This window comes from Drosophila serrata, unplaced genomic scaffold (assembly GCF_035046125.1).
Source record: "Drosophila serrata isolate PLE 108 unplaced genomic scaffold, ASM3504612v1 contig_382, whole genome shotgun sequence".
Lineage (NCBI taxonomy): Eukaryota > Metazoa > Arthropoda > Insecta > Diptera > Drosophilidae > Drosophila > Drosophila serrata.
Window position 1 is genome coordinate 7,653,945 of NW_028257280.1, and position 24,731 is coordinate 7,678,675.

Genomic DNA, 24,731 nt, shown 5'->3' on the forward strand with positions numbered 1-24,731 from the left:
CCACAAAAAAAAAAGAAGAAAATATCAAATTTCCTGGCGGAAACTCTTCATCAAAGCCTGCCATAAAGTATTTCTAGTAATTAACAAACTGGAAAGCCGTTTTCCTGGTCCGGGCCAAACTCAATCTCATTCAAGCACAGAATATAAATAAATCCTTCCCCGAAAAGGACCCAAAAACAAAAAAAAAAACAATGTCTTGCAACCGAAGCACATTTTTTGGCAGGAACCCAGGCCCAAGCGTAGTTAATCAACTTTCTGATGCGTGGTTTGGTAAAATTCAATTGCCTTCTTTTATTGTCGACGGCGTCATTTGGCGTTTATGTTGGACCTACGACTTATCCGAGTTGTGGGCAAACTTTTCTGGCACTGACTCGGGTTACCGCCTACAAGTCGCTTATACTGGCTCCTTATTGATCGTGACCAGACATAAATTCATCATTATTTCGCCATCGCCAGTGACGTCAACAGATGAGACCAGATAAAAGACGAACAAAAAAGCAATTAGATTGAACGGCGCAATGACCATCGAGGGAGGATGACCACTTGGTTACACGCGAATCACTCTTCTTTAAACTTAAGTTTAATTTCAAGCATCGAAGATGTTTCATTCCTAATTTAATACTGGCCTTTGCTTCTCTTAACAAAGTTATAAATCAAGAATAGATTAACTTACTTTAAACTTAGTTTTTCAAGTTAACAAATACACTTGGAAGATGCCGTTTGAAACACACCTTAAATTCTAATTAACTTCACATTTTATCCTGCAATAAAATACCAAGAAACGTGGAAACCGAGAAACCACCAAGCTTAAGAAACACTATAAAATTTCACAAGAATAAGAAGAAACCTTTAGCTGACACTTCTCAGAATATACAAAAAATGGCTTTATTAAAAATTCATAAAATAAATCAGACGCAAACCCCATTCTAGACCTTGACACCGATTTCGCCTGGCGTAAAGACCTTGACATTGCGATCGTTGACCTTGTAGAGCACCTCCTTGCGCGTCTCCTCGCATGCATAGTTACCCTCGTCCAGTACCCGCTCGATCAGGAGCTTGCCATCCACCTCCCGGAACACGCCGCTCTTTAACCGCAACACCTGGATGCGCACCTGACCCAGCTTGGCCACATTATTGTCCGTCAATTGGTAGATATCGCTGTTGCTCAGCTTGGTGATGACCGTCAGATTGTCACGCTCCTTGGCAAGGGCGGCTAGATCCTGGCAGAACTGCTGGACCTGCAGCTTGCTGGCACCCAGATTGAACAATATGGACAGGTTGTCGATCAACACCGTATAGCTATTCCGGCTGGCGTAGTTGCTCTCCACCTGGACGCGAATATCCTCCACAAGCTGTTCGGTCAATGTCTGACCTTCGGGGCGGCGTAGCCACTTGGAGGTCAATCCCTCGCCGGCCATGTCGCTAAGAACATCGATTACGCCGAGCGTTTTGCCTTGGAAAATATTGGTATTATAACCCAACCTCATGCCGGCATTGAAATAATGATGATAGTGATGCTGGAGGCAAACGAGCAGAGTTCCAGCATTGGAGATGCGCAGCCTCTGGCCCAGGATGCAGCTGATCAGGAAGCTGCCATCCACATTTGACTCCTCGCTGATGTGCACGAATCCCGGTAACTTTTGCTCATTGAGGCCACAGGCTAATAGCACTGAGGTGGCCATTGTTTCGACTACGCTTGGGGATCTGTAATGACGCAGAAAAAGAAAAGAACGGCCATGGGTCAATTTGTAAATGTCATCTGCGGGGTTCAATTAATTAAGTGCGCAGTATTTCGTTTATTTTCTTTTTTTTTGCGCGCGGCGGGTCACGTGGCCAGCCAAGCCGAAGAGGTTAAAAACACTCGACTTGACCGGGGCCAACAACTTGAAATTTATTGGCCAAAAATTGGTAAGGGGAATAACTAAAAAGGGAATTTCCATCTTGTCACTTCATCATTGCTGTCAGCGTGTCATACGTGTCTTTGAAAACAAAGAGTATTCAGTTTGTAATAAATCAGGGGGAATTAATAAGGAGCTAAATATAAATTCAAAGTTAAATGGAAGAACATTATTGTTTATATATAACCAAGGTATTTGTTCTCATTTTTAGGAATTGAATTGTACTGCATTATAATGTTTATACTTTAAGTTTAGGTTTAAGTTTAAAGTAAAAAAAAAATAAAAGAAAAAAAAAGTAATTTCTGGCCCATGAGGGGATCGAACCCGCGACCTTCGCGTTATTAGCACGACGCTCTAACCAGCTGAGCTAATGGGCCGATGTCTGAGGCGTTGGCAAAGGTCCACTTGAGGCGCAAAGCTCTTGGGAATCCCCTATTCTGAGACATAAGCTTTCTGTAAAAGCTTTCGGTGTTTATTTTTGAGGCACTCGAACCTCAATTGTTACGCTGCATCACAATAGTTCTATTCTATTGTATTTAATCAAAATTTAACACTTGGTCTAGAGTTGCTAAAAGGTGTAAATGGAGAGACATGGACTCGAAACGTGCTCGAAAATATTTAAATTAGTTTTAAGCATGCTGTTAATAATAGCCGGTGGCAATATTTGCCCCTTCATTCTAGCGATAAGGTGTGCGGGTGTTCTTATCAAGGCATTATCCCCCATATCTGGGCTTCGCTACACATTTTCCGCTCGTAAAGTATTTGCAATGCAGGCAATTAAAAACATTCTAATTAAACCTTGACTCTAAAGTGCATTACACACACGATTAAGTGAAGAAATCAAGCCTTGAAACTACCAACTAATTAGGCATAAAACAAGCGTTCGATGGAAATGTCATTAATTAGAGGGGAAAATGAAGAGTGCTGTGATTAATGCCCTGTGCCTTGAACTTATTTTTGGGCCGGCACATGTCCCAATTTTCATGCAATTACATAAAAGTTATGGCGTGGAAAACTGTGGTCACTTCCACAGGGCACATGGCACCTGGAAAGCTTATAACTGTGAACCTGGCCGGAATGGAAAGTGAGATAGGTGAATGGGTATTCTATAAAGTCTGCAATTACACCGTATTCCATGTATGATTATAAGTTCTTGTGAAGGTATTATCATTGTATCACACACATACACAAAGCTAAGAGAGCGGTGTCAGTAAGAAACTCTCACCAGGTTGGTTTGTTGTTTATTGGTTGGGTTGACTCTCTTGGATCACTCTTGTCGCTCTCTTACTTTCTCTTCCGCCACTCTGTCACTCTCACAGTGTCGCTCTGCTGACCGCCAACCAGCGACTAACTAAACCGATCCCGATTCCCACACAGAGTCCCCAATCCCAGAGACTGTCCCAGTTCCAGACCCAGCAGCACCCCAGTGCCCGGCAGCAGCAGAGCACTTCCGACATGACCGCCTTGACCAAGCGATAAAAAGAGACCCGTGAGTCAAATCCAGAGCGCATGTGAACACTGAGAAAAATTTAATCAACCGCGGTATCATTTAAAATTAGTTTTTGAGTTTAAAGAAATTTAAAAAGTATTTAAAATTAGGCTTCAAAAATTGTTTAATTAAAAATGCAAGTAGTTGCAACATTCAATAACTTTTAAAGCTAGCACTACTTCTCTACAAAAACGAAAACTATCAGAAATATACACATTTTACTTCTCGATTTTACCCAATTTGTTTTGCAGTGTAGGAGGTCGGTACTATTGCCGGCAGTTGTGAGTTGTGTGGGATCTGGCGCGCTGTCGACGACGCCAGCGATCAGTCCGCTTTCGGTGCTCAGGCGTTTCGTTCGTTTCGTTTGCCTCCAGCAGCAGCAGCAGCTGCCCCTGACCAAACCCTCCTCCATTCCCAAAGCCCAGACCAGACCAGTTTGTGTGGACAGCGATGACGTGCTGAGGTCTCATATTCTCTCTGTCTCCCGCGCTCTCTCTCCCGGTGTGCCGAAAAAAAATTATAAACTTATTAAATAGTTTTCTTCGCGGAAATCAGACAACCGAAAAAGCACCAGGAAAAAAATACAGAGTGACAGCGTTTCTTGATTCAAGGTAAATACATATGCCATCAGCTGTGGCCGCTCCTCCTCCTCCTCTGATTCTCTCTCCGACACCGCCTTTCTCTGATTCAATTGCAGTTTAGCAATTGCAATTGCAGTGTCAGTTTATTATTCAATTTGCAAGGCAAACATGCGGCTTCAAAATGGGCAAACACACACAAAGTTGTGAGATAATGTCTGAGTCGATTATCACGCGATGTGTCTATGCCAGAGATCACCCCGAGAAATGAATAAAATCTGCCCAGAAATCAGCTGTTTATAAGTGGTAAAATCCATTATCAGCTTTGCTCTTTTTTTGGGGGCTCGATTATGAAAGGAAAACAACTTTTTTATATGGCAGCTGATCATGTGATATTCGTTATTAATTCGACTTTGACCACCGGCCACTCATTTTTAAATTCAGATAAAATTCAACCAAAAAAAAATTGAGAATAAAACAAAACAAAAAAAAGAAAGCAGTTTGGCAGAAAATCTTCTGCCTTGCTTTCTGCATATAATTTATGAAGCAATCGACGCACGTGGCGGTTCCCAAACAAAAATAGTAATTGAATAAATAAATAAAAGCGGGCGGGCAGGAAAAACAGAAACGGAAAACACATGCTAGCAATAATGTTGTGTACCGGGATTTCGATCGATGGTAAAATGTATGTTATCTTTCTATAAATATGACCCGGTAACTAGGGTCCAAAGCTGATAAGGACGGGAGAACAGCCACCCCCTCTATAAAGATTTTGTTTTCCCAAAGGTCTCAGGTGTATAAATGGCAACAAAACAATCTTTGTGTTAAGTAATTCGAGAGATATCGATACCAAGTGTTCACAATTATTACCGAAGGCAATTGCGCCCTTGAATTTGGCTGTAAAACGAGTCCACTGTACACTTGATAATTGTGTTGATCCAAGGAGAGAACACTCTTCCTTTTAAGGAAATATAAAATAGCACTTAAGCTTCCTCGCTGATTTCAGGAAGATATTTTTAGAAATATAGAATTGGTAGAGCGTCTGTCTTTTTTAAATTTTTACATTATTTTAAGTCAGCAACTCGTTACAAATTTATAGATAGATAAATATGGAGATTTATATAGATATAGAATAACTTTAAATATTGATTTTATTTGACAGGGGCACTAAATCACAAACCTTGCAGGGTATTATAATTTCAGTCATAAGCATGAAACTCAGTGAAGGAGTCATTTCCGACCTTTTAAATCATATATATTTTTGACCAGCATTAACAGCCGAAGCGATCTAGCCATGTCCGGTAGAAAACAAATTTTAACCAAATTTTTATAAGGGGTAACATCGTTAAAATTATCAAACATTGAAAAAAAAATTTAATCTTACATTTTTAACTTGGTATGCAGATTCGTTAGCCTAATAAAAATTAGCACAACAATGTTTTCCGATTGAAAATTTATGCATTTTTGAGTAAACTATGATGGATTTTCTCAGCAAGGGTTCGCCCTTCGGTTTCCCAAAGTTAGCTTCCTTTAGATAAGTCAACGTTAAATAAAAGCATTGACATTTTTAACTTTTCTATGTGTTATTCCAATATACTACCAAGAGAGCTGGTAAAACAAGAACAAACAATGATTACAAATTTCATAAACTATTCGCTAATCTCTCCCCTCCATCATAGAGTATACACAACAGATAGCTAAACATTTGCAGCTCTCACATTCCAATTGTTGTTGTTATTCCGATGGCCCAAATTCCTCGGCGGATATCTCATGCATCATTTAAAAACCATTACCAATCGACTGGCAATTATAAACAAATACAAAATACGCAAACCGAGATGTAAACACAGAAATGCGAGACGCATCACAAAAAAAAACCTCTCAGATCGCTGGAAAAGACGCTGGCCGGCAACAATGTTGGCGACTTGTTGCGCAAGCTCGCGGGGTTCAAATTATTGCGCCACTTACTCACTCGGATATGTGGATCTCGGAAGTTTTTCACTAGCAGGCACTTTTTCACTTTATCGGTATAGTTTACGAAACAAATATACAAATTTGACATGAAATGAAAAACATGTTGTAGGTAGGATTTAGTGTGACCACAAAATTGATGCGATCAGCTGTTTGGCCGAGCTATCAGCACGCTGAATAGTGCTGTTAGGCGCAGGGCGAACAATTTTAGCAGAATGTAACGGCTGAATGAGCCTTGAGCGTAGAAAAAGGGATTGTTTATATTTTACTTAATTTATTAATTATGATCTTATTAAATTAAATTAAATACATATATATTACAAACTACCCATTCCTGTACTTTTATATCTTGATAACTATGTAGATATTTGGGTGAATTTTGTTATTTTCACTATTTTCTATTTTCGCTTAATTTTCCAATCAGTAGGATATGGAATATAAATAAATAAATCATTTTATTTATTTACATTTCAAATGTTACATTTCCATATTACCCACAACAACCCCTCGGAAATTTGTGTACCTACCCCCAAGATAACAGTTACCATCATTGAACAGTCCAAAAGCTTCTTGGGCAGAGCTTTGGCGCAAACGCTCAGCTGTTTCCAGTGCGTCCTTAAATTCCTTCAGTTCCTTATCATTCCACCGACATGACATAACGCCGCCCACTGAAAATGCCGCCTCTTTCTTAACGTTGAACCACCTTTTTTATACATATAAAAATAGGTAACAGAAGAGTTTCCAACTAATCGGTTAACTAACGATTTATTTCTACCACTTTTCAGGTAAGAGTTCGAAACAGCCGAGATGGTCAATCCGCAGCGGAAATCGAGGTGGTACTTTGGCGGGCTGGGCAGTGTAGGCGCCGCCATTGTTACCCATCCACTGGATCTCATCAAGGTTACGCTGCAGACGCAACAGGGCAAGCTGTCGGTGTTCCAGCTCCTCCCGAAGATTGCCAGAGAACAGGGCGTGCTCGCTTTCTACAATGGCCTCTCCGCCTCGATGCTTCGCCAGATGACGTACTCCACCACCCGCTTCGGTGTCTACGAGGTGGGGAAGGAGCACGTTAACACAAACACCTTCGCTGGCAAGGTGACCCTAGCCGGACTATCTGGACTTGTTGGAGGCATTGTGGGCACTCCGGCGGACATGGTCAACGTGCGGATGCAGAACGATGTCAAGCTGCCCGTGGAGCAGCGTCGCAAGTAGGTCTCCCTATGAAACTTTTAAAGAATGTAAAGATACAGAGAATTGTTAATTATATCTTAGTATCTAACAGATTGTTGATATTGAAAGACCACTAATTCTCCGTTTCTCTCTTTGTAGCTACAAGAACGCCGTGGACGGCCTCATAAAGGTATATCGCTTGGAGGGATTCTCGCGACTTTTTTCTGGCGTCACCACAGCGACGGCCCGTGGCTGCATGATGACCATCGGCCAGATTGCCTTCTACGATCAGACAAAGATCTATCTACTGTCCACGCCCTACTTCAAGGACAACCTGGTGACGCACTTTACCGCTTCTTTAGTGGCCGGTACGATAGCCACCACGCTGACCCAGCCGCTGGACGTGCTGAAGACACGATCAATGAATGCCAAGCCCGGGGAGTACAATGGTCTGTGGGATATCGTTAAGCACACGGCAAAGTTGGGCCCGCTTGGCTTCTTTAAGGGCTATATTCCGGCCTTTGTGCGTCTGGGACCGCACACGATCATCACGTTCGTGTTCCTCGAGCAGCTGCGACTCAACTTTGGCTACATTGAAAGATAGCCGGGATGAAGTTTGAGTCCGTGACTAGGCAATAATTCTCACCCATGGTTGGCTGACAGGATTCCCTTTGAGCAATGGTAACATTCCAGCTGCAATTTGTTCACTACAACACATAGCTTAGCTTTAGCCAGTTCAAGTTGTTAACTTTTATGCTTTTATTGTTGCGAAATACTTATAGATATATGTACCTGGCCGGCATTTAAGAGTTTCATGCCCACTGTATAGGGACATACTATTATTTAATGATATTGTTCGCTAAAGGATCATAGGCATTTATACATATTGTATTTTAAGACTAAAGTACTTGTATCAAAATCCGTCGAATGTTCATTGAGTGTAGAATTGCTTTATAAATTAGATTTGCTTAAAATTTCTTAAATTGTAAATTTGTAGAACTGGCCAGAACAAACTTCTTAAATAAGTTGAAAGATATCTAAATTTATTATATTACTTTAATATCTACCCTCTTTAATGGGGTCATGAATGATTTAGGTTGCGCTTGATCGTACTTCGTCGTCATTGCCGTGCTGTTAGCAATTAACTTTAATTATTTACCAATTGGTGAGCATTTGCTTGTTGTTGCTTAATGTGTTAAGACTGCCATGCAATAATTGAATAAAACAAACCAAAATGAATAGCATTTAGATATCATTTACACTGTATCTGGGGACACCCCCGATTAAATCCATTTGCGAGACAAGCGGCAATTTGATCTGCTGACAATCCCCACTAGCTATCGCTATAAAGCCGCAACAACCAATGATCAAGCATCAGAAATGGCTTCCTCTTCGTTCAGGCACCTGGTGGTGCTGGCAATTGTCCTGCTTTCCCTTAGTCCTATTGATGTTCAAGCGGAAAGAAAACTTCGACTATACAAGCTGGAGAAACCGATCGAGAAGAAACAGGATTTGCAATGCCATCTGCGTATCGCGGAGTTTGAGGAGAATGTGCTGAAAGTTAGCGGAGAAATGAAACAGCATGTGACGATGGACAACGACTGGAAGGTAAGAGAAAGAAAATGCTGAATATATGACTATTATTAAACATGCCAAACCTATTACAGGTACACATTACCGTCTCACGAGCTCCCGGACCTGATGAGGAGTTCGAAGAAGTCCTCGACTTGGACGACCTGGGAGTTTGCGACCTCATGAAGTCCTACTACAAAGAGTTCTTCTACGAGCGCCTCAAAGAGTACTCAAATGCTCCGCATCCTAGCACCTGTCCTCTGCCGCCGGATCACTACCAGTTAGAGGACTTCCCACTGGACGTGCATCTGTTAAAGAAGCTTCTATTACCCGGATACTACCGTATTGTTTCTAGACTTCTACACGACGAGCACATCAAGCTGGAATATATGGCCGAGCTGGAAATAATGGAATAATCATTTCATAAATGTATATTATTCGTGAATCGTCTATGTTCAAATTTCAGACTGGGCTATTACAGAATAGAGTCTCGTATTAATGACGTCCTTATGACCAAAGTTAAATTCTACATCTGATCCGTTACGAATAAAGGTGCTCTTGTCTCTGTTATATGTTCATTTTATTACGGTTGTGTGAATAGATCTATTCGTAATACTCCATCTGCTTCAGGACCTCATCGTACACGTACTTGCGGGCCTCAGTGCCCCAGATAAAGTCCAGATGGGCCCACTTCTCGAAGGGCACCAAGTAATCCAGAGCCATGTTGGGCAGCTCATCCCTCAACTTGCGGACATCGCTCACATCACACATCCAGTCATTAGCTCCGTAATACAATAGAACCGGGGCCTTGGCGTTCTTTAGCTTGTAATCCGGAGGGAAGTAGCTGCCGTACTCGAAGGGATTGCGAATGGCGGTGTAATCGAACTTGCGGAACTTGCCAGAGTTGTACTCCTGACAGAAGTGCAGATTCTGGTTAACAGAAGCACCAGCCGGCGAGGTGGCCTTGATGTGTTCCAAAAGGTCCTGAAACAAGGAAATAGACGTGTTAACTGTATGCTGATATCAGTTTTATTTTAATCTACTCACATAGTCCAGTTGCTCGGAATCGTAGCCTCCAATCAGGAAGATCTCGTTGGCGCACATATCGGCATAGGGAGACGTAGCCTGGCACATCTCGATACCCATATCCTGCTTAAACTTGTTGCTGGGCATAAACTCCATAGATCCGCACAACTCGACGATGGCATTAGGCTGACCCAGGATGGGGGCAAAGGCACGGGTCATGGGGCTCTTCATGTTGCCCATGTAGGCGGCAGGTCCCAGGAGATGGGCCGACTTGATCTTGTCATTGTACTCGGGCCTCTCAGACACCATCACCAGATAGACAGTGGTGCCCTGCGAGTGACCCACATACTGAAGCTTCTCCTGACCAGTCTCCTTCAGAACGTAATCAATCATGGCTGGGACATCATAAATGCCGATCTCGTTCCAGCTGAAGTTCCAGAAGATTTGCCAGAAAGTGGGCCAGAACTGATGGGCCTTGGAGTAGGTGTTGCCTCGAGCATTGCCCATCCAGACATCGTAGCCAGCGTCGGCCAGTTGGTAGGCCAGAGACCTCTCCGGGCCCATGAGCACCCAGTCGGAGGAAGAGCTAAGCATTCCGTGCATGAGGAAGGCCACAGGGCGGTTTTCACTATAGCCGGTTTTGGGGGAATACGGAATGCGGTGCATTGTCAGGATATAACTGTCACTGGTGACGACCTTATGACGCTCCATTGGATAGCCATCATCCTCGATACGCTCACCCTGGAAAGATTATTAGTTTTTATCCTAGATATATGTATATTTGTAGTTCTTACGCAATCCGAGATGGGCCTTTTGCCGGCCAAAACCAGGCCCAAACCGACCAATAATATGGCTACTTTTAGCGTTACTCCTCTCATCGCAAAACTGTGGTCTGAACGGTTAGGACTTGAGGCTTTTATAGCGTCCTCTTGACCACTATCTATAGGAGTGATAATAGCAATCAGATTTATTGGCTTGCGCGGTCACAACCCCCCAAGAAATCAGGGAAATATATAGAAGAGATAGATACGCATGTGCCTAATCAGCTTCTTGTTCAGATTGATATCGCGGGATTCTAATTTACAATCTAAAAAAAAGGAACTCGAGACCCCCTAACCAGTCTGCTGATTTCATTATCTTTTCCAATTATTTTGATACCCAGTTTTTGAAAGGACTAAAAGGGTATATTATTTTAAAATCATACTATGGGAATTTTGTCAATAAAACCAATAGAAAGAAATTTAAAAAAGGTTGATTAACATTTATAGATTTCATTACATTTTACTTAAAATTCCCTTACTTAAATTTTACTTAAATTTCCTTTGCCAAAATATTATATTTACTTCAAATTGTATAATTATTTTCATTAGTGAATCTGGTTTACTAAGTTAAAATATTTAATTTATCAAAACCAATCAATATCATATGATAATAAGCTTTCTTAAGAAATTTAACGCCTTAACTAAGGGTATACCGCAGTGTATTCCTATTAATTAGCCATATCATTATTACCTATATTTTTCAAATACGTTAAAATCATTTAGAAGATAACTGTTAAAAATAGAAAATGCGATAGCAAAATGAAAACAAAACCGTCTGAAAAAAATGGCTGACTTCACATGCTAGCAGCAGCAACATGTTGCAGCAACATCGCATTAAATTCCCCGTGTGTCTTTCCAGAGGCTCCTTGTTAAAGTCGGGTCATCAAATCAGGACAAATGGATTATTGATTTATAACCACCATATGTGATTGGTCTGTCGCCTGGTCTTTAATACACGTATCCCATGGTCCTGCTGCCCCTGGCGACGTGGCCACAACATTGCCAAGGTTCCGACCGCGGAGATGTGGCCCTGTCGCAGTGGACACACATGACAGTTGAGGTTTTAATTTAGTCACGAAAGGAGGCAAGAGATATAAACAGAATACCAAAAATGAAGCACCAACAAGTTTTGGTTGACTATTGGACCATGATTAAGACTTCTGGGCTGTGTTTGCTGCTGGCCCTTTGCGGATTTATACTGCTTAAGTAAGGATATGACACTATTTTGTATTAAATATATCACAAATTCAAGAAATGAAGACATTTTTATTTTATAATTTGTCTGTGCTTTGCTTCTAACTTAAAATCGTTTAAACTTAAATAAACACATTGTTTTCTGGTACAAAAATCTTTGCGGAGACCCTAAAATCTATATATAAAAATGAAACCATAAACTAAAATTTCATATAAAGTAAATATTACTCAAGTTATAACAAATTAGGCATTCTATGTGAGTTAATAAGAAGTTTACATTAAACTCAGAGTTAAATTCAAACAAGAACCTATAACATAATAAAATATTCCCCCCCCAATTATTTTTCAGAATGGTTCAGACTATATTCTGGCTACCAGGACACTTAAAGAAAAATCAACAACGTCTAGAGGAGCTGGCCAAGCAGTATGCCAAGGATATACCCGATGATGAACGGGCCGAGATTGAGAAACTTTTCAATAGCAAGGAACCTCTGACAGATGAACGGCTGAACCAGCTGCTGGACAGCTCAGAGAAGTCGGAGCCCAAAAAGGAGCTGTAGAGTTAAATAACAAATAAATGAACATATTTTATTTAATTTATATTAATAGTTATATTTATATATATATATATGTATGTATATTGAGTGTATAATCGATAATTCTTGATACAGGTTCTAATTCTTATATGCATCTCGTTTATGTAACTCGCAACGCAATCAATCATTTAACCAATCCATCAATAATGCATGCAATGCTCAATTATTCGGGGGAGAACATATTTGTATATAGAAGTAATAACTATTTACGACTGAGTACGCTCGTCCATGGAGCGGTTATAACCATACATATTTTCTACTGATATAGGCGGACTCAGAGCCCTTTCCTGCTTCAAACGGTCGTCCGTGGGCATCCATCGATTTTGCCAGCGACCTCAACCTCAACCTCATTGTATCTAACTAACAAACTCATATCAAATATAAGCAAGTGTGCCAATTCGTATGCATACATTGGACATATACATATAGATAATCTATATATTAATTTTAAAAGCTCAAAGGGGCGCAAGTCTCTCTCGTCAGTTATGATTTTGTTTTCATTTTGTTTTGTTTTGGTTCGGCTACTCTTTGGTTTGTCATTTATTTTTGATTCTCTTATCGTACCGTAAGTGTAAAAGGTTATTCTCAGCCTCTGCCTGACCAAAAATATCACGAGAGTATTTTCATTATCATTTTTTTGTTTGCTATATTACACGTAGGCTAATCCGTTAACCAAAATGGAAGGTGCCAATCGATCGCGGGGTGAACTTAGGGCCAAGTTGAATTAAAGTTCAGAGAGTGCGCCTCCCCAGAGTAGCGCCGATCAGTGGGTATATGCCATTAGCAGCTGATGCGGATTATGCGTGGTAACATATACTATATATAGAGATTTGTATTAAGCTGATAACTGTCCATAGGAGGAGCTCTATTGACTTGTGGTATGCATTGGAAGCCTGTAGTACGGGTTGGCCAGATTGACCCGCGCCGCCGGCAGCAGCTCCGGATGCTCGGTCAAGGTGTCCGACAGTGCGCTTAGAAGAACTCCTAAAATGAGAAGATCAAGGATTAGGATAATTACAACATTATATACAATGTTTTTCATATTTCACTTAATTACACATAAATATAGCGCTATTTCAAGCCCTATCTATAGATGCTTGCCACATGAAAATAATCAAAGCTATCACGAAATGCTTATACGCAGCAAGCAAGCGATATTCGTATAAAAGCTTTGTATAAAGCTGTGGAAAAATCAGTTTGCAGCCAGCAATCAAAGAGAGAACTTCTCCAAAAGGAAAAAGGAAAATTAAGTTACTATAAATTGTTATTATTGTTGTAAACATCACAAAACATTTGCAAAATGGAGCAGTCACAAGAGCAACAGCACAACGTTCAACAGGAAAATAATGGACGACGCCGACATTGGCATTGTCATTTTGGACAACATAAAATTGACATTAATTGGAAACACTGCGGAAAAGGACCAAGGAAATGTTTTGTATCTCCTTTTTTAAAGGACCAAACATTCAGTAAATATTATTATGAGGCCATGAAAGACTTGTGATGACATCAGACTATGAAAAACTAAGACAAGTGATGAAATCAGACTGTGTAACACAGATGGGATCTCTGCTGATAGATCTCATCGTTGTTAAATATGGAGACAAGAACGTTGTAGAATAATAATTTATGTTAACTTATTAGATACGATAAATATATTAAATAAATATATAATGGATATATGAAAAGAAAATTAGTTATGAGCTTAGAGTTTTCTTTATAATAATTGCTTTTGGCTAACAGTGCTGTCTTAAATTGTATTGTTTAATATTTAATTAAGCTAAATTAACATCTTAAAATCTAATAACATTATGATTAACTCACTTAAGACTTTCTTTTGCAAATCAATGGGAATGACACCCATGTTGCCCTCACGCTCTAGAAATTCCGTGAGCTTCTGTAGCTCCATTTGAGCCTCATCTGAGCCATGGGACAGGGACTGGGCAAACATCACCTTAAAATAAAATACAGTAAGTATCAATCGAAAAATAATGCTACCATTTACATACCTTGGCCAGCTTGTAGAGAATCTCCTCCAGGGAGTATTCATTGTACAAGTACTCCACAATCTTGGCCCGACCCTCATCATAGTCATTTAGATCTGTGGATTTAATAAAGGTTTCTTTGAATGCAAATTTATAATATTTAAATATATCCCTCACCTTGCTGTGCTTCATTGTCCAGAACCTTTAGTTTGTTCCAGAAGGTAAAGCTATCGAAATTTTTAATGGGAACTGCTCCTGCCTCTTGTGGTATCCCGGTTTGTGATCCGGATTCCCTTACTTCTGGGAATGGTTTCTCTGTGGTTGTGCTAGTTGTTGTCGTAGTTGTTGTGGTCGTAGTTGGTGGCATGGTGCTGGGCGGACTGTGACGCTTTAGCTGATTCTGGCGGACTTCCTCGGGAAAGATGCGATTGGCATACGATCGCTGGAGGAACTCGATACCCAGCCGAATATCCTGCAGGAATTTCAAAGCGCTTTCACGAGAAATCTGAAAAAGGATTAAAGATGTTTTTATTGCCTTGGAAAAGAATGAATATAAATAATATTGGGAGGTTTAAAAAGGTAAGATATATAAATATATACACAATTTTATATATTTAATATAAGCTGATATATAGGACGAAAAATCTATGTTTAAATCTTTACACTATTAATGTATTTACAGCTTAACAAACATAAGACCAGAAATATTACAGCCCTTTGAAACCGGTTTTCTGAGTATTTCACAACAATTTCACAAAAATTGTTTAGTATTTCTTAGTAGAAATATTATGAACTGTGTAAGGAATGTATAAATTAAACTAATAAATAAAATAAATATTACTGAAACAAATATTCTACATCTTTACAAGTAATTAAAGTGTTTACAATAAACCTCCCCCCGAATCCACAATTTGTGATCGCTATTATTGTTTAAAATTTAATATTGCAATATTCTATTCATGAATGAAATAATAACAATATATATGAATCTAAAAATAGTTACAAACTTGACATACTAAAATTACACCAACTAATTGCAATATTTCTAGACATATTGCGCATATGAAAACAAACCCATGACGATTAGATAAACAAATGAAAACAATCTAATCGCTAAACGTTTGGGCTCTGCTGAGTATAAAAAGCTTTCGTTCAAGCACTGGGAATATCAGTTTGAAGTCAGCTTTTAACGAGAGAAGTTCTCAAAACAGAAAAATAATAAATTTAATAAATATTTATTAAATAAAAACAAATCATGCATCCACCGCAAGAAGAAAAACGTTCGCATTGTGGACACCACAAGGATAACCATGGACACCATGGACATCACGGACACAATGGACATCATTGGCCAGAATTTGGACATCATTGGCCAGCATTTGGACATCATTGGCCAGCATTTGGACATCAGTGGCATCATGGACATCACCATCATCATCATCACCATGGACACCATCACCGCTCGCCGCCCTTCGGTTGCCATTCCTACGGACCCCCGAAGTGCCATACTGGACCACTCATAAGGCCTCATGGCTTCAGTCATTATTATTATCAGTCAATGAAAGACTAAACCTAATGATGATGTAAGATCATAGCAAAACTAAATCTATTTGTGAAATTGATGCCCAACTAAGCGATCTCTTTATACAAACTTATTTTGAAATGTTTAAAAAATAAATCAATTGCATTGAAAGAAGAATAAATATCCCAGTAAATGAAAACTTATATAAACTTTGTTTTAATTTATATATTAAAACCTAACAGCATGAAAAACTTACCACTTTTCCTTCTACCAATTCCTCTACAGCCTTCACCACCGCTGTCTCATCGCCAGTCCAGAAAATATACTGGGCCATGTCGAAGGATGAGTATTGGCCATTTGGACTGCGCAGCAAGTGCTGGACGGTCTGAAAAAGAAAAGTTGGAAAACAATGTTAGGAAACTTTGTGCATTTATATATATATATATATAAGTATGTATAATGAGCGTTTATAGATTAAATTTTTAGCAGGTGTGTGGTTCATTTCCGTTTTCTGGGTGTGCCTTTGGTTTACCAATCTTTGTGTTAATTTGATTTAAAATCAAATAGTGCAATTATGTCATGACTTTTATGAAGTTTAAGGTTTTGTCTCCGACAGGATGAAGAGAGTATGCTTTTATATAAATTTTGCCAATATATAAATTGTTGACCAAAAGGTTTCCAATTTCACCAATGAATTTTATGTATTTTTTACTTTAATTTTCCAATTTGTTTGTTCTTTACGTTCAGGATATGGAGGACACAATTCGTTTTGTGTGCTGATCTATGGTTATATCAGTGATTTGTCATAAGAACCTTGGCCGTGATCTTGGGCGTGCTGGACCTTCGCTCAGTGGTCCGGGCCACCACATCGAAGACGATGTCCCCGATGGTCTCCTTGTTGGGCTCATGATGATTCTGTTTTGGTTTGGGCGGATTCAAAGCGGTCAGTTCGGTTTCGGCTACCTCGCCAATTGGATCTTCCGGCTCTCCGGCCACCTCTACGGTGGTTTCTGCCTCAGCATCCGGTTCACCTTCAGCTTCAGGTTCCGCTTCAGGCTTGGACTCTGCTGCTGGCTCTGCTTCAGCTGGCGGAGGAGCTGGTGTCGTGGTCGTTGTAGTTGTCGTTGTACTGGTTGTGGTAGTTGTTGGTAATACCTCCGGATTTTGACCGAAAGCTAGACGAGCTGCCCCGTAAAATGCCTGTTGATTTTTGGGTGGTTTCGTGGATATACACTTGGATTTAGCAAAAGAGGAGGAGTTTTGGAGTTTACCAGGAGTACAGCAAGCGGTCTAAGGGATGGTTTTCTAGGGAATCAGGGAACAGCACTTACCTTGGCATGGGCCGTGGGCTCCACCACGGTTTTAATCTGTGTTTTAGGCTCCTCCAGCTGTGACCTTTCGCCCTCCTCCTTGGACGTGGCCGTTGTCGTGGTGGCTGAAGTACTAGTCGTTGTAGTCGTGGAAATCAGAGGCGTAGCCACTTCCAGCTGTCGCTCCAGATCGGGCAGGATGTTCGCATTTGGCGTTAGTCCCGGCTCTGGAGCAGCAGCCACCTCCTCAACGCTCTCCTTGGTGGTGGTGGTGGTGCGGGCTGTGCTTCCGTCGTGCTGCCGCTTGGTCAAGACCGCTCCTGGCTCATTACGCAGCTGGTCGAGTTCACTTACATCGTCCTCGATTTGGGGGAAAGTCAAGTCGGCGCTGTTACGCTTAGAAGGATCTTTGGAAATATATATTAAAGTAAAAATAAAATATATAAATTAAAAACAAAATATAAAAACAATTCATTTCTAATACTATTCCCGGCATTTTTCAAGACATAGAAAAATGAAGAAATAACGGTACTCACTATATAAGTAGGGCAACAATGCCGGATATGCTTGCGCCATACAGAGGCTGCCCAGGAGAAAGATGGCCACCAGATTGCCCGCCGCCATGACGTGTAATTCCACAAAAAAAAAACTGAAAGTGACACACGACGTAATTTATTTGATTAGCAGCCAAGATTCGATTACACCAGCACAAACATGGCCTGCAAAAGGAAACTGAAAAGGAAGCGCAAAAACAAGCACAAACAACTTGCACACAAAAGCACTCACACACACTGAGCACGCACATACATACATATGCAAATCACGCTAAAAATAACACAAGAAATCGATAAGACAGCAACAAAGCGGACCAAGTAAAGCAGTAAAAATAATAAAAACGCCAAGAAGAACGAGGCAACAACAAAGCAGAGCAGGGAGAACATGCCAACTTTGATGCGCACTCCATTTCCCTCCTCCCACTTCCTCTCACTCTCTCTCTCACACACACAGGCACGCTCTAGTGTAAATTGAGTAAATTGGCCGCATAAGCGAATTATCGATGCAATGGGGAAAAACACTTAGGCACGTTTGGGGAATCTTTCGAATTAAAGGGTCACCGGAGAATTTCTTAAGCCAACACGAGCACACACACATACGCACACAGAAATCAATTGCACGCCTTAAGGCGCAAAAATAATGCACTTTATAATATCCATTCAGTGGAAGTTTCCCAAAGAAGTATGCTAACATTTTGTTATACTATGGACTTCGCTTTTACAAGAATTGACCAAACTTCTGAATGAAAGGAAATCAGTTTTTACCTCTACGATTTTACGGTTTAGAGAAAACAAACACGTCCGCAGCGTTCGAGGGCAGAAAATATTCTAAGCGGAGCTCGAGCACCGTTAGAAAACGGCTGCCGAAAGCTTTCTCTTGCCGGAAAAGCTCAGCAAGGCACGAAGGACTAACAACGGGATATACGACTTAAATCAAATTTTATACAAATAGTTATTTAAAGTCATTTTTTCAATCACGGTAAAGCTATTATTAAGTGAATAAAAATTAGATATATATATCTAATTCCTTATACATATGAGTTTTTTTTTTATTAATTATTAATAAAATAAACCTTGTAAAAATTTTAAAAACAGAGTATACGATTTTTAGTAATATAATTAATACAATTCCACTAATAAATTTAAATGCAAACACAAGATAAACGAAAACATGCAATAAAACCCCATAATATCTTGATGTACTCCTGTTGGCTACACATTCAGCCAGTGTTACTTAGTTGACATTTTAAGATCTAAGAGACTCTATTTGGAAAGAATAAACAATTAATGTTAATAATTTGTATTTGTATAATCTGTATTTTCTGTTCATTGTTTGTTTAGATAACACAAAACACAAACTTGCTCTTTCGTTTCTTATTAAAAGTAGACTAATGGGAAAAACAACTCCGGAAAAAATAAATTCTCAATATAACAGAATAGGCCAAGATCAAACACTTTTTTAATTCCTAAAGGTTGTCTACATTTTATTAATATGAAAATAACAACTAACTGCAACCGGGAAAGGGTTCAACACGATTTTTCCGCAAAACAAACTGGATTTTCCGGTTCATGTCCTCGTTGTATATAGCCTTGCATTTCTCGAAATTAACGCGGCGACGCACCTAAAACAGTTAATTTAATTTATTAATAAATAAATTTTAAGACTAAACGCTATAAAATTCACCTGATAGGGCTTTTCGTAGAAGCGTGTGCGCCGGAATTGGTCGAGAAGTTCTTCCTTGCCCAAGACGCGGTTTAGCATTCGACACGCCTCCTCCACATTGTTGTTTTGCACCAAAACAGTGCGGGCCAGAAATTGGACGTGTCTCATTTGTGCTCTTATTTTTTATTTCAGAAATTTAACACGAAATGTTTATTAAATAATAGTCTCCAATAATATAATGTGACCAAATAACCGGTTATCAGCTGTAGCGAAAAATACCACAACCAAATACCAAAAATATCCACCACAACAAAGTATTTTGTTAAAACGTACCATTTCCACTGAATATTAAAAACAAGATGAAAACTAAATTATAAGCTAACGCCGAAGTTTGTATACCCTTGCAGGTTGCAATTTCATCACAAATAATTAAAACAAAAATATATAAAATTGTATATATTTATGTTTAAAAAAATACAACAGAATGGTACATTCACTTACACATATTATATTTACAGATACGGTATTACATATTCCTCTGAATTTAGCGATCGTTTGTATGGCAACTATATAATGTAAGAGTCCGATTTCCATAAAATTAAATCCGATATTTCAAAATAATACAAAATGGGTATGTATCAAAATTTATCAAAATATTTTGAAAACTAAAACACCAAATCTTTATTCGTTCCTATTGAATCTATATAATATTTCATAATAATTCTAATTTTCTAAATTTTCTAATTTTAATTTTCTAAATATTATTAAATTAAAGCATGTTGAAAACTGAAAAAAAGTTATAATATTTGTAATATTGATTTCCCAAACGTTGCTACGGCAGCCATATGATATAGTTATCAGATTTTCATAAATATATATTCGAAATTATAAAATAATTCAAAATTGCTATATCTCAAATAAGATGAAAATATATTGAAAACTGCAGAAGTTGTATATATATTTTTTTCTTTAAATTTTGCTTTCATTCCTATGGTGCTATATGATATAGTAGTCCGATTTTTCATAATAATAAATCTGAAGTTCGGAAAAAATACAAAATGGCTATATATTAAAATATATGAAAAATTTTAGAAACTGGAAGTTAGAATTTTGTTTCTAAAAATTAACATTCAACTTGTATTATTTTTATATAGGATTTCACCAATGTAAACAGTTTCCTATCATAATAATTTCTAGTTCATAAATTAAAAATTAACTTATTTTGTAATCTAAGCGGAAAAATGATTTTTTTAGGGCGATTTTAACTGTTTGTGATTTTTTAGTTGCAAGGCCAAATTCTTATATGGCTACACTGATGGTCGTTTGCCAGTACCTGGCCACACTCCGATTTTTCTTCCAAGCGTGGCGGCCATAGTAAGCTGTTAAAAAGTACTTGTAAATTTAAATTATTGTATAAAGAGTTGCTCTCGAGGAACGTAGTTTCAAATATCCGTTATTGCTTTAGGAACACGACACAAGGAAAAGGTAAGAGGCGGTGGTATATTTCCAAATGATTTTGCACATTTTGCTTCTTTTTTTGTGCGCGTGTATGCATGTGTGTGTGTATTTGGTAGACACTTCCTTTTTGCTCTGTTCTTTTTCCTCTCGTTAAGTAATCAGCGATAATTGTTTTTTTTGCCAGATGTGCTTTTGGTTTTTGGGTTTTGTAAAATCGATGGCTCACGGCCAATGCTGCCGTTTCTTCCTCTTATTTTGCTTTTGTTCAATAATTCTGACGCAGCGTCTTGCGCGGCACATGTTTGTACCTACACAGACGCACGGACTGTATGTGAAGGTGTGTACATGTTAACTTTCTTTGGTAAAAAATATGATTGGTTGGTCTGTGACTCTTGCGAAAACGTGGTATTTTAATGGGCCCCAGCTCATTTTAATGCATTTACACATTTTCGAGTGATTGCCCTTTCCCCTTTTGTCTGATTTTCTTTTACTTCTATGGTTTTTCATTATCGCTCTCTTTGCTTTACGGTCGCCGTTCGCAACCAGGGCTGCGTTAAGCTGACGAAATTTTCTAGAAACTGTCTGTTTGTGTGCGTGTGCGAAAGAGAGGGCTTGTGGCAAGGGGGCAGAGAGCGTCAGCTGCTCGCGGTGTATTTGAAATGGGCGAAAAAAGTTCTAGAAATTGTCTAGAAAACGGCGCAGTTATTTTCGCACACACATGGCGGCGGTCTGACCTTGAAACCCGGGCTCTAGCTTCCGGCAATGGCGCCCCCCTTCCCACGCCCTCACCTGCACTGAAAGAAAATAGGCTTGAAAACGAAAATGATCGAGAGCAAAATTGGGAGCAAAACCATTTTGGAAATCTATAGATACATATCGATAGAAAAAGTTATCTATAAAACTATACCTAAATATGCACACTGCACTATTTCTTAGTCATTATTTATAGGGTTTATCGCACGCATAATCTTTTCAGTTCTTATAAGCTCTTTAAAATTTCAAAGTAAACAAATGCCACAAAAAATTCGAACATTTATTAAGTCCAAACTGCATATTTATTGTTAATAAAGTCTTAAATTCGAAATTTGTTTATATTTCGCTTACATTTCAAGTTTCAGAATCACTTGAACATAAATTTAAGTTGTCAAGCAACTAAGGCATACAATGATTAATTTTTTAAATCTTAAATCTTAGATATCCATATATTATTAGCAAGTAGGCGACGAGTCTTTAAATCTTTAAAAGACGTTTGAAACGTTGAAATGTTCAGTCAGTTACCTCTTTGTAAATTTTGCATATTCTTCTAGTCGTGAAAACAAACACGTATTTCGAAATCTTTTTACAAGTCTGTAAAAAACGTAGTATTTTACAAATCAAGAATATCTTCCGGGTACTTGTTTTTGTTCTCTCGTTTCGGTGTGGTTTTTTAACTCTTTCTCTTCGTTCCCTTGCAGTAAACAGCTTACAAGATGGTCAAGGAAACCGGCTACTACGATCTGCTAGGCGTAAAGCCGAATGCCACGCCTGATGAGCTGAAGAAAGCCTACCGAAAGCTGGCCCTGAAGTACCATCCTGACAAGAACCCGAATGAGGGTGAGAAGTTTAAAGCCATCTCGCAGGCGTATGAGGTGCTGTCCGATGCGGACAAGCGTCAGGTGTACGACGACGGCGGCGAGGCGGCCATTAAGAAGGGCGGTGCCGATTCCGGAGACTTCCGGAATCCCATGGACTTCTTTGAAAAGTTCTTTGGCGCCGGTTTCGGCGGCGGCGGCGGCGGTGGCCGGCGACGAGAGAGGCGCGGCAAGGATGTGGTGCACCAGATGTCCGTGCAGCTGGACGAGCTGTACAACGGCGCCACTCGGAAACTTCAGCTCCAAAAGAATGTCATCTGCGACAAGTGCGAGGGACGTGGCGGCAAGAAGGGAAGCATCGAGAAGTGTTTGCAGTGCAGAGGCAACGGTGTGGAGACCCGTGTCCAGCAGATTGCCCCCGGCATCATGCAGCACATCGAGCAGGTATGCCGCAAGTGTTCGGGAACTGGCGAGACCATCCAGGAGAAGGATCGCTGCAAGAACTGCAACGGTAGGAAAACTGTGCGGGAACGAAAGGTACTCGAGGTCCACATCGAGAAGGGAATGCGGGATGGACAGAAGATCGTGTTCACGGGCGAAGGCGATCACGAACCGGAATCTCAGCCGGGTGATATTATTATTTTGCTGGACGAGAAAGAGCACTCGACATTCGCGCATGCCGGCCAGGATCTGATGATGAAGATGCCATTGCAGTTGGTTGAGGCTCTGTGCGGATTCCAGCGCATCGTCAAAACGCTGGACGATCGCGATCTTATCGTTTCCACCCAGCCCGGAGAGGTTATTCGGCACGAGATGACTAAGTGTATTGTCGAGGAGGGTATGCCAATCTACAAGAATCCCATGGAAAAGGGAACACTGATCATTCAGTTCGAAGTGATCTTCCCGGAGGTTATGAATCCGTCTGTGGTGCCCACGCTCAAACAGTGCCTGCCGCCGGCGCCGGAGGTTGACATTCCAATTGATGCAGAGCAGACGGTTTTGGTAAGCTAATAGATAGAAAAATAGTGAATTTCCCTTCTGATGCATTTTATATTTGTGTTTTTGCAGGAGGACTTTGATCCCAAGCAACGCCGCCAGCAACACCAGCGCATGGCATACGATGAGGACGATGTTGGCTATCAAGATGGTCCCCGTGTCCAGCAATGCACATCGAGTTAAGCGCCCCCGCTGCGTGTTTGCACTCCGGACAATTCACATCCCTTATAATACACATCCCCAAACAACCAGCAGTAAAAATATGTAAACCAGCTCCCGGAACACTGTAACTGCGCTTGAAATGGCCTAAGAACTCCTCTAAAGCACCCCAAGCAAACACACTAGGAGACACAACCAATCAAGATCTAACGTTATTTCATGCAAGCTACGATATTTAGGTATAAATCAATGAACTTATCAGATATATGCACTATGTCTATAACGCGTGGTTGTTCGAAAACCAATGAGAACATTTTCATTTCGTTTATGTTGAGTTGAATTGAAGAATCAAAAAACGGAAACTGAAACTGAAAGTAAACTAAACTGAAACGCAAAATCAGCCGCCACTAGAACCGTATGTAAAGTCCGCGCCAGCGAACGCGTCTAGAAACAAGTTTAAGTTATTTAATTCCAGCATAAATAAAAGCGTTAGTTTAAACGGATATAACAAATAAATAATTAATACACAATTTCAACCAAACTGTAGTATATTCTTTTTACCCCTAGATACTATATATGTAATTTTCGCCAGCTTTATCTGCTAATTTCATTATCGGGTGCACAGTCATGTCATCTGGGCCATGAATCACCTCGCCTAATGCCAATTGGAGATATCTGGCCTATGGCAGACGTAAAACTGAACCTGGCGTGATTAATTTGACTGCCGAGCGTTTCCAGTTTTTATGGGGTATATTATTTAAACTGTTATCTGGGATAAGCAGAGATAAATAAAAATTAAAATAAATAGGAGAGGCGGCTATCGAATTGATTTATGGATTTGAATAATAAAGGATCAGTCGATTCTCATCATACACTTGCAGGGTATTATAATTTTCATCATAAGCTTGCAGCACCGCTCAAAATTGATAAAATTTATGACCTATAAGAACAGCAAGCAGCTTAAAACACCTCCGCAATCACCAGATCGTAGTTCTCTAATGCATGTATGCAATATCCTAGACAATTTCTTTCGACATATTCTAAAAAACGTCGTTGCAAGCTGATTGAGAAAATATTACCACTTATGCGACGAGTAACTAAATAAAAAACATGGGTTGACATTCAAAACTAAGGGAGTACTTACTAAATATTACAAATTTTAAAACATACAAAATATCGTAATTGTATATGAAGTGTT

The 24,731-nt window shown here is 39.7% G+C and overlaps 8 protein-coding genes and 1 non-coding gene across 14 annotated transcripts; 4 read left to right on the plus strand and 5 right to left on the minus strand.

Moving 5' to 3' along the window:
* Nucleotides 1-848: 848 nt before the first annotated feature.
* Elp6 (Elongator complex protein 6) lies at nt 849-6,121 on the minus strand. 2 transcript variants are annotated; one of them, XM_020952512.2, is made up of 2 exons: nt 5,938-6,121; nt 849-1,704 (listed from the first exon to the last, which is right to left on the minus strand). In XM_020952512.2, the coding sequence occupies exon 2, from the start codon at nt 1,680-1,682 to the stop codon at nt 927-929; it is 756 nt and encodes a 251-aa protein (XP_020808171.1). In that variant the 5' UTR covers nt 1,683-1,704; nt 5,938-6,121; the 3' UTR covers nt 849-926. The 2 variants fall into 2 exon arrangements, with proteins under 2 accessions (XP_020808171.1, XP_020808180.1); XM_020952521.2 differs by lacking the exon at nt 5,938-6,121 and adding an exon at nt 3,124-3,416.
* On the minus strand, nt 2,202-2,275 carry TRNAI-AAU (transfer RNA isoleucine (anticodon AAU)). The gene has a single exon. It is a non-coding gene; the product is annotated as a tRNA-Ile (tRNA).
* On the plus strand, nt 3,263-8,345 carry Dic1 (Dicarboxylate carrier 1). 2 transcript variants are annotated; one of them, XM_020952491.2, is made up of 4 exons: nt 3,263-3,387; nt 3,639-3,998; nt 6,722-7,144; nt 7,266-8,345. In XM_020952491.2, exons 3-4 carry the CDS (start codon nt 6,744-6,746, stop codon nt 7,708-7,710), a joined length of 846 nt encoding a protein of 281 aa, XP_020808150.2. In that variant the 5' UTR covers nt 3,263-3,387; nt 3,639-3,998; nt 6,722-6,743; the 3' UTR covers nt 7,711-8,345. The 2 variants fall into 2 exon arrangements, with proteins under 2 accessions (XP_020808150.2, XP_020808157.2); XM_020952498.2 differs by lacking the exons at nt 3,263-3,387; nt 3,639-3,998 and adding an exon at nt 6,330-6,662.
* A 104-nt stretch (nt 8,346-8,449) lies between these two features.
* On the plus strand, nt 8,450-9,248 carry CheA87a (Chemosensory protein A 87a). The gene is made up of 2 exons (XM_020952545.2): nt 8,450-8,714; nt 8,774-9,248. The coding sequence occupies exons 1-2, from the start codon at nt 8,487-8,489 to the stop codon at nt 9,092-9,094; spliced, it is 549 nt and encodes a 182-aa protein (XP_020808204.1). The 5' UTR covers nt 8,450-8,486; the 3' UTR covers nt 9,095-9,248.
* Lip3 (Lipase 3) lies at nt 9,240-10,638 on the minus strand. The gene is made up of 3 exons (XM_020952534.2): nt 10,499-10,638; nt 9,726-10,445; nt 9,240-9,662 (listed from the first exon to the last, which is right to left on the minus strand). The coding sequence occupies exons 1-3, from the start codon at nt 10,580-10,582 to the stop codon at nt 9,282-9,284; spliced, it is 1,185 nt and encodes a 394-aa protein (XP_020808193.2). The 5' UTR covers nt 10,583-10,638; the 3' UTR covers nt 9,240-9,281.
* Nucleotides 10,639-10,959: 321 nt separating this feature from the next.
* LOC110186086 (uncharacterized) lies at nt 10,960-12,462 on the plus strand. Its single transcript, XM_020955127.2, has 2 exons — nt 10,960-11,731; nt 12,069-12,462. The coding sequence occupies exons 1-2, from the start codon at nt 11,637-11,639 to the stop codon at nt 12,277-12,279; spliced, it is 306 nt and encodes a 101-aa protein (XP_020810786.2). The 5' UTR covers nt 10,960-11,636; the 3' UTR covers nt 12,280-12,462.
* LOC110183967 (uncharacterized) lies at nt 12,306-18,596 on the minus strand. 3 transcript variants are annotated; one of them, XM_020952333.2, is made up of 9 exons: nt 18,452-18,596; nt 17,669-17,781; nt 17,154-17,539; nt 16,636-17,022; nt 16,079-16,207; nt 14,478-14,805; nt 14,325-14,416; nt 14,140-14,269; nt 12,306-13,299 (listed from the first exon to the last, which is right to left on the minus strand). In XM_020952333.2, exons 2-9 carry the CDS (start codon nt 17,754-17,756, stop codon nt 13,181-13,183), a joined length of 1,659 nt encoding a protein of 552 aa, XP_020807992.2. In that variant the 5' UTR covers nt 17,757-17,781; nt 18,452-18,596; the 3' UTR covers nt 12,306-13,180. The 3 variants fall into 3 exon arrangements, with proteins under 3 accessions (XP_020807992.2, XP_020807985.2, XP_020807999.2); XM_020952326.2 differs by having other exon boundaries at nt 16,636-17,055; nt 18,452-18,564; XM_020952340.2 differs by lacking the exon at nt 16,636-17,022 and having other exon boundaries at nt 18,452-18,565.
* Nucleotides 18,597-19,123: 527 nt separating this feature from the next.
* mRpS21 (mitochondrial ribosomal protein S21) lies at nt 19,124-19,586 on the minus strand. Its single transcript, XM_020954261.2, has 2 exons — nt 19,371-19,586; nt 19,124-19,308 (listed from the first exon to the last, which is right to left on the minus strand). The coding sequence occupies exons 1-2, from the start codon at nt 19,515-19,517 to the stop codon at nt 19,192-19,194; spliced, it is 264 nt and encodes an 87-aa protein (XP_020809920.1). The 5' UTR covers nt 19,518-19,586; the 3' UTR covers nt 19,124-19,191.
* Nucleotides 19,587-20,606: 1,020 nt separating this feature from the next.
* Nucleotides 20,607-24,069, plus strand: Droj2 (DnaJ heat shock protein family (Hsp40) member A4-like). Of its 2 annotated transcripts, none has more exons than XM_020953791.2 (3): nt 20,607-20,834; nt 22,262-23,380; nt 23,447-24,069. In XM_020953791.2, the coding sequence occupies exons 2-3, from the start codon at nt 22,277-22,279 to the stop codon at nt 23,555-23,557; spliced, it is 1,215 nt and encodes a 404-aa protein (XP_020809450.2). In that variant the 5' UTR covers nt 20,607-20,834; nt 22,262-22,276; the 3' UTR covers nt 23,558-24,069. The 2 variants fall into 2 exon arrangements, with proteins under 2 accessions (XP_020809450.2, XP_020809455.2); XM_020953796.2 differs by lacking the exon at nt 20,607-20,834 and adding an exon at nt 21,440-22,197.
* The last annotated feature ends 662 nt before the right edge of the window (nt 24,070-24,731 follow it).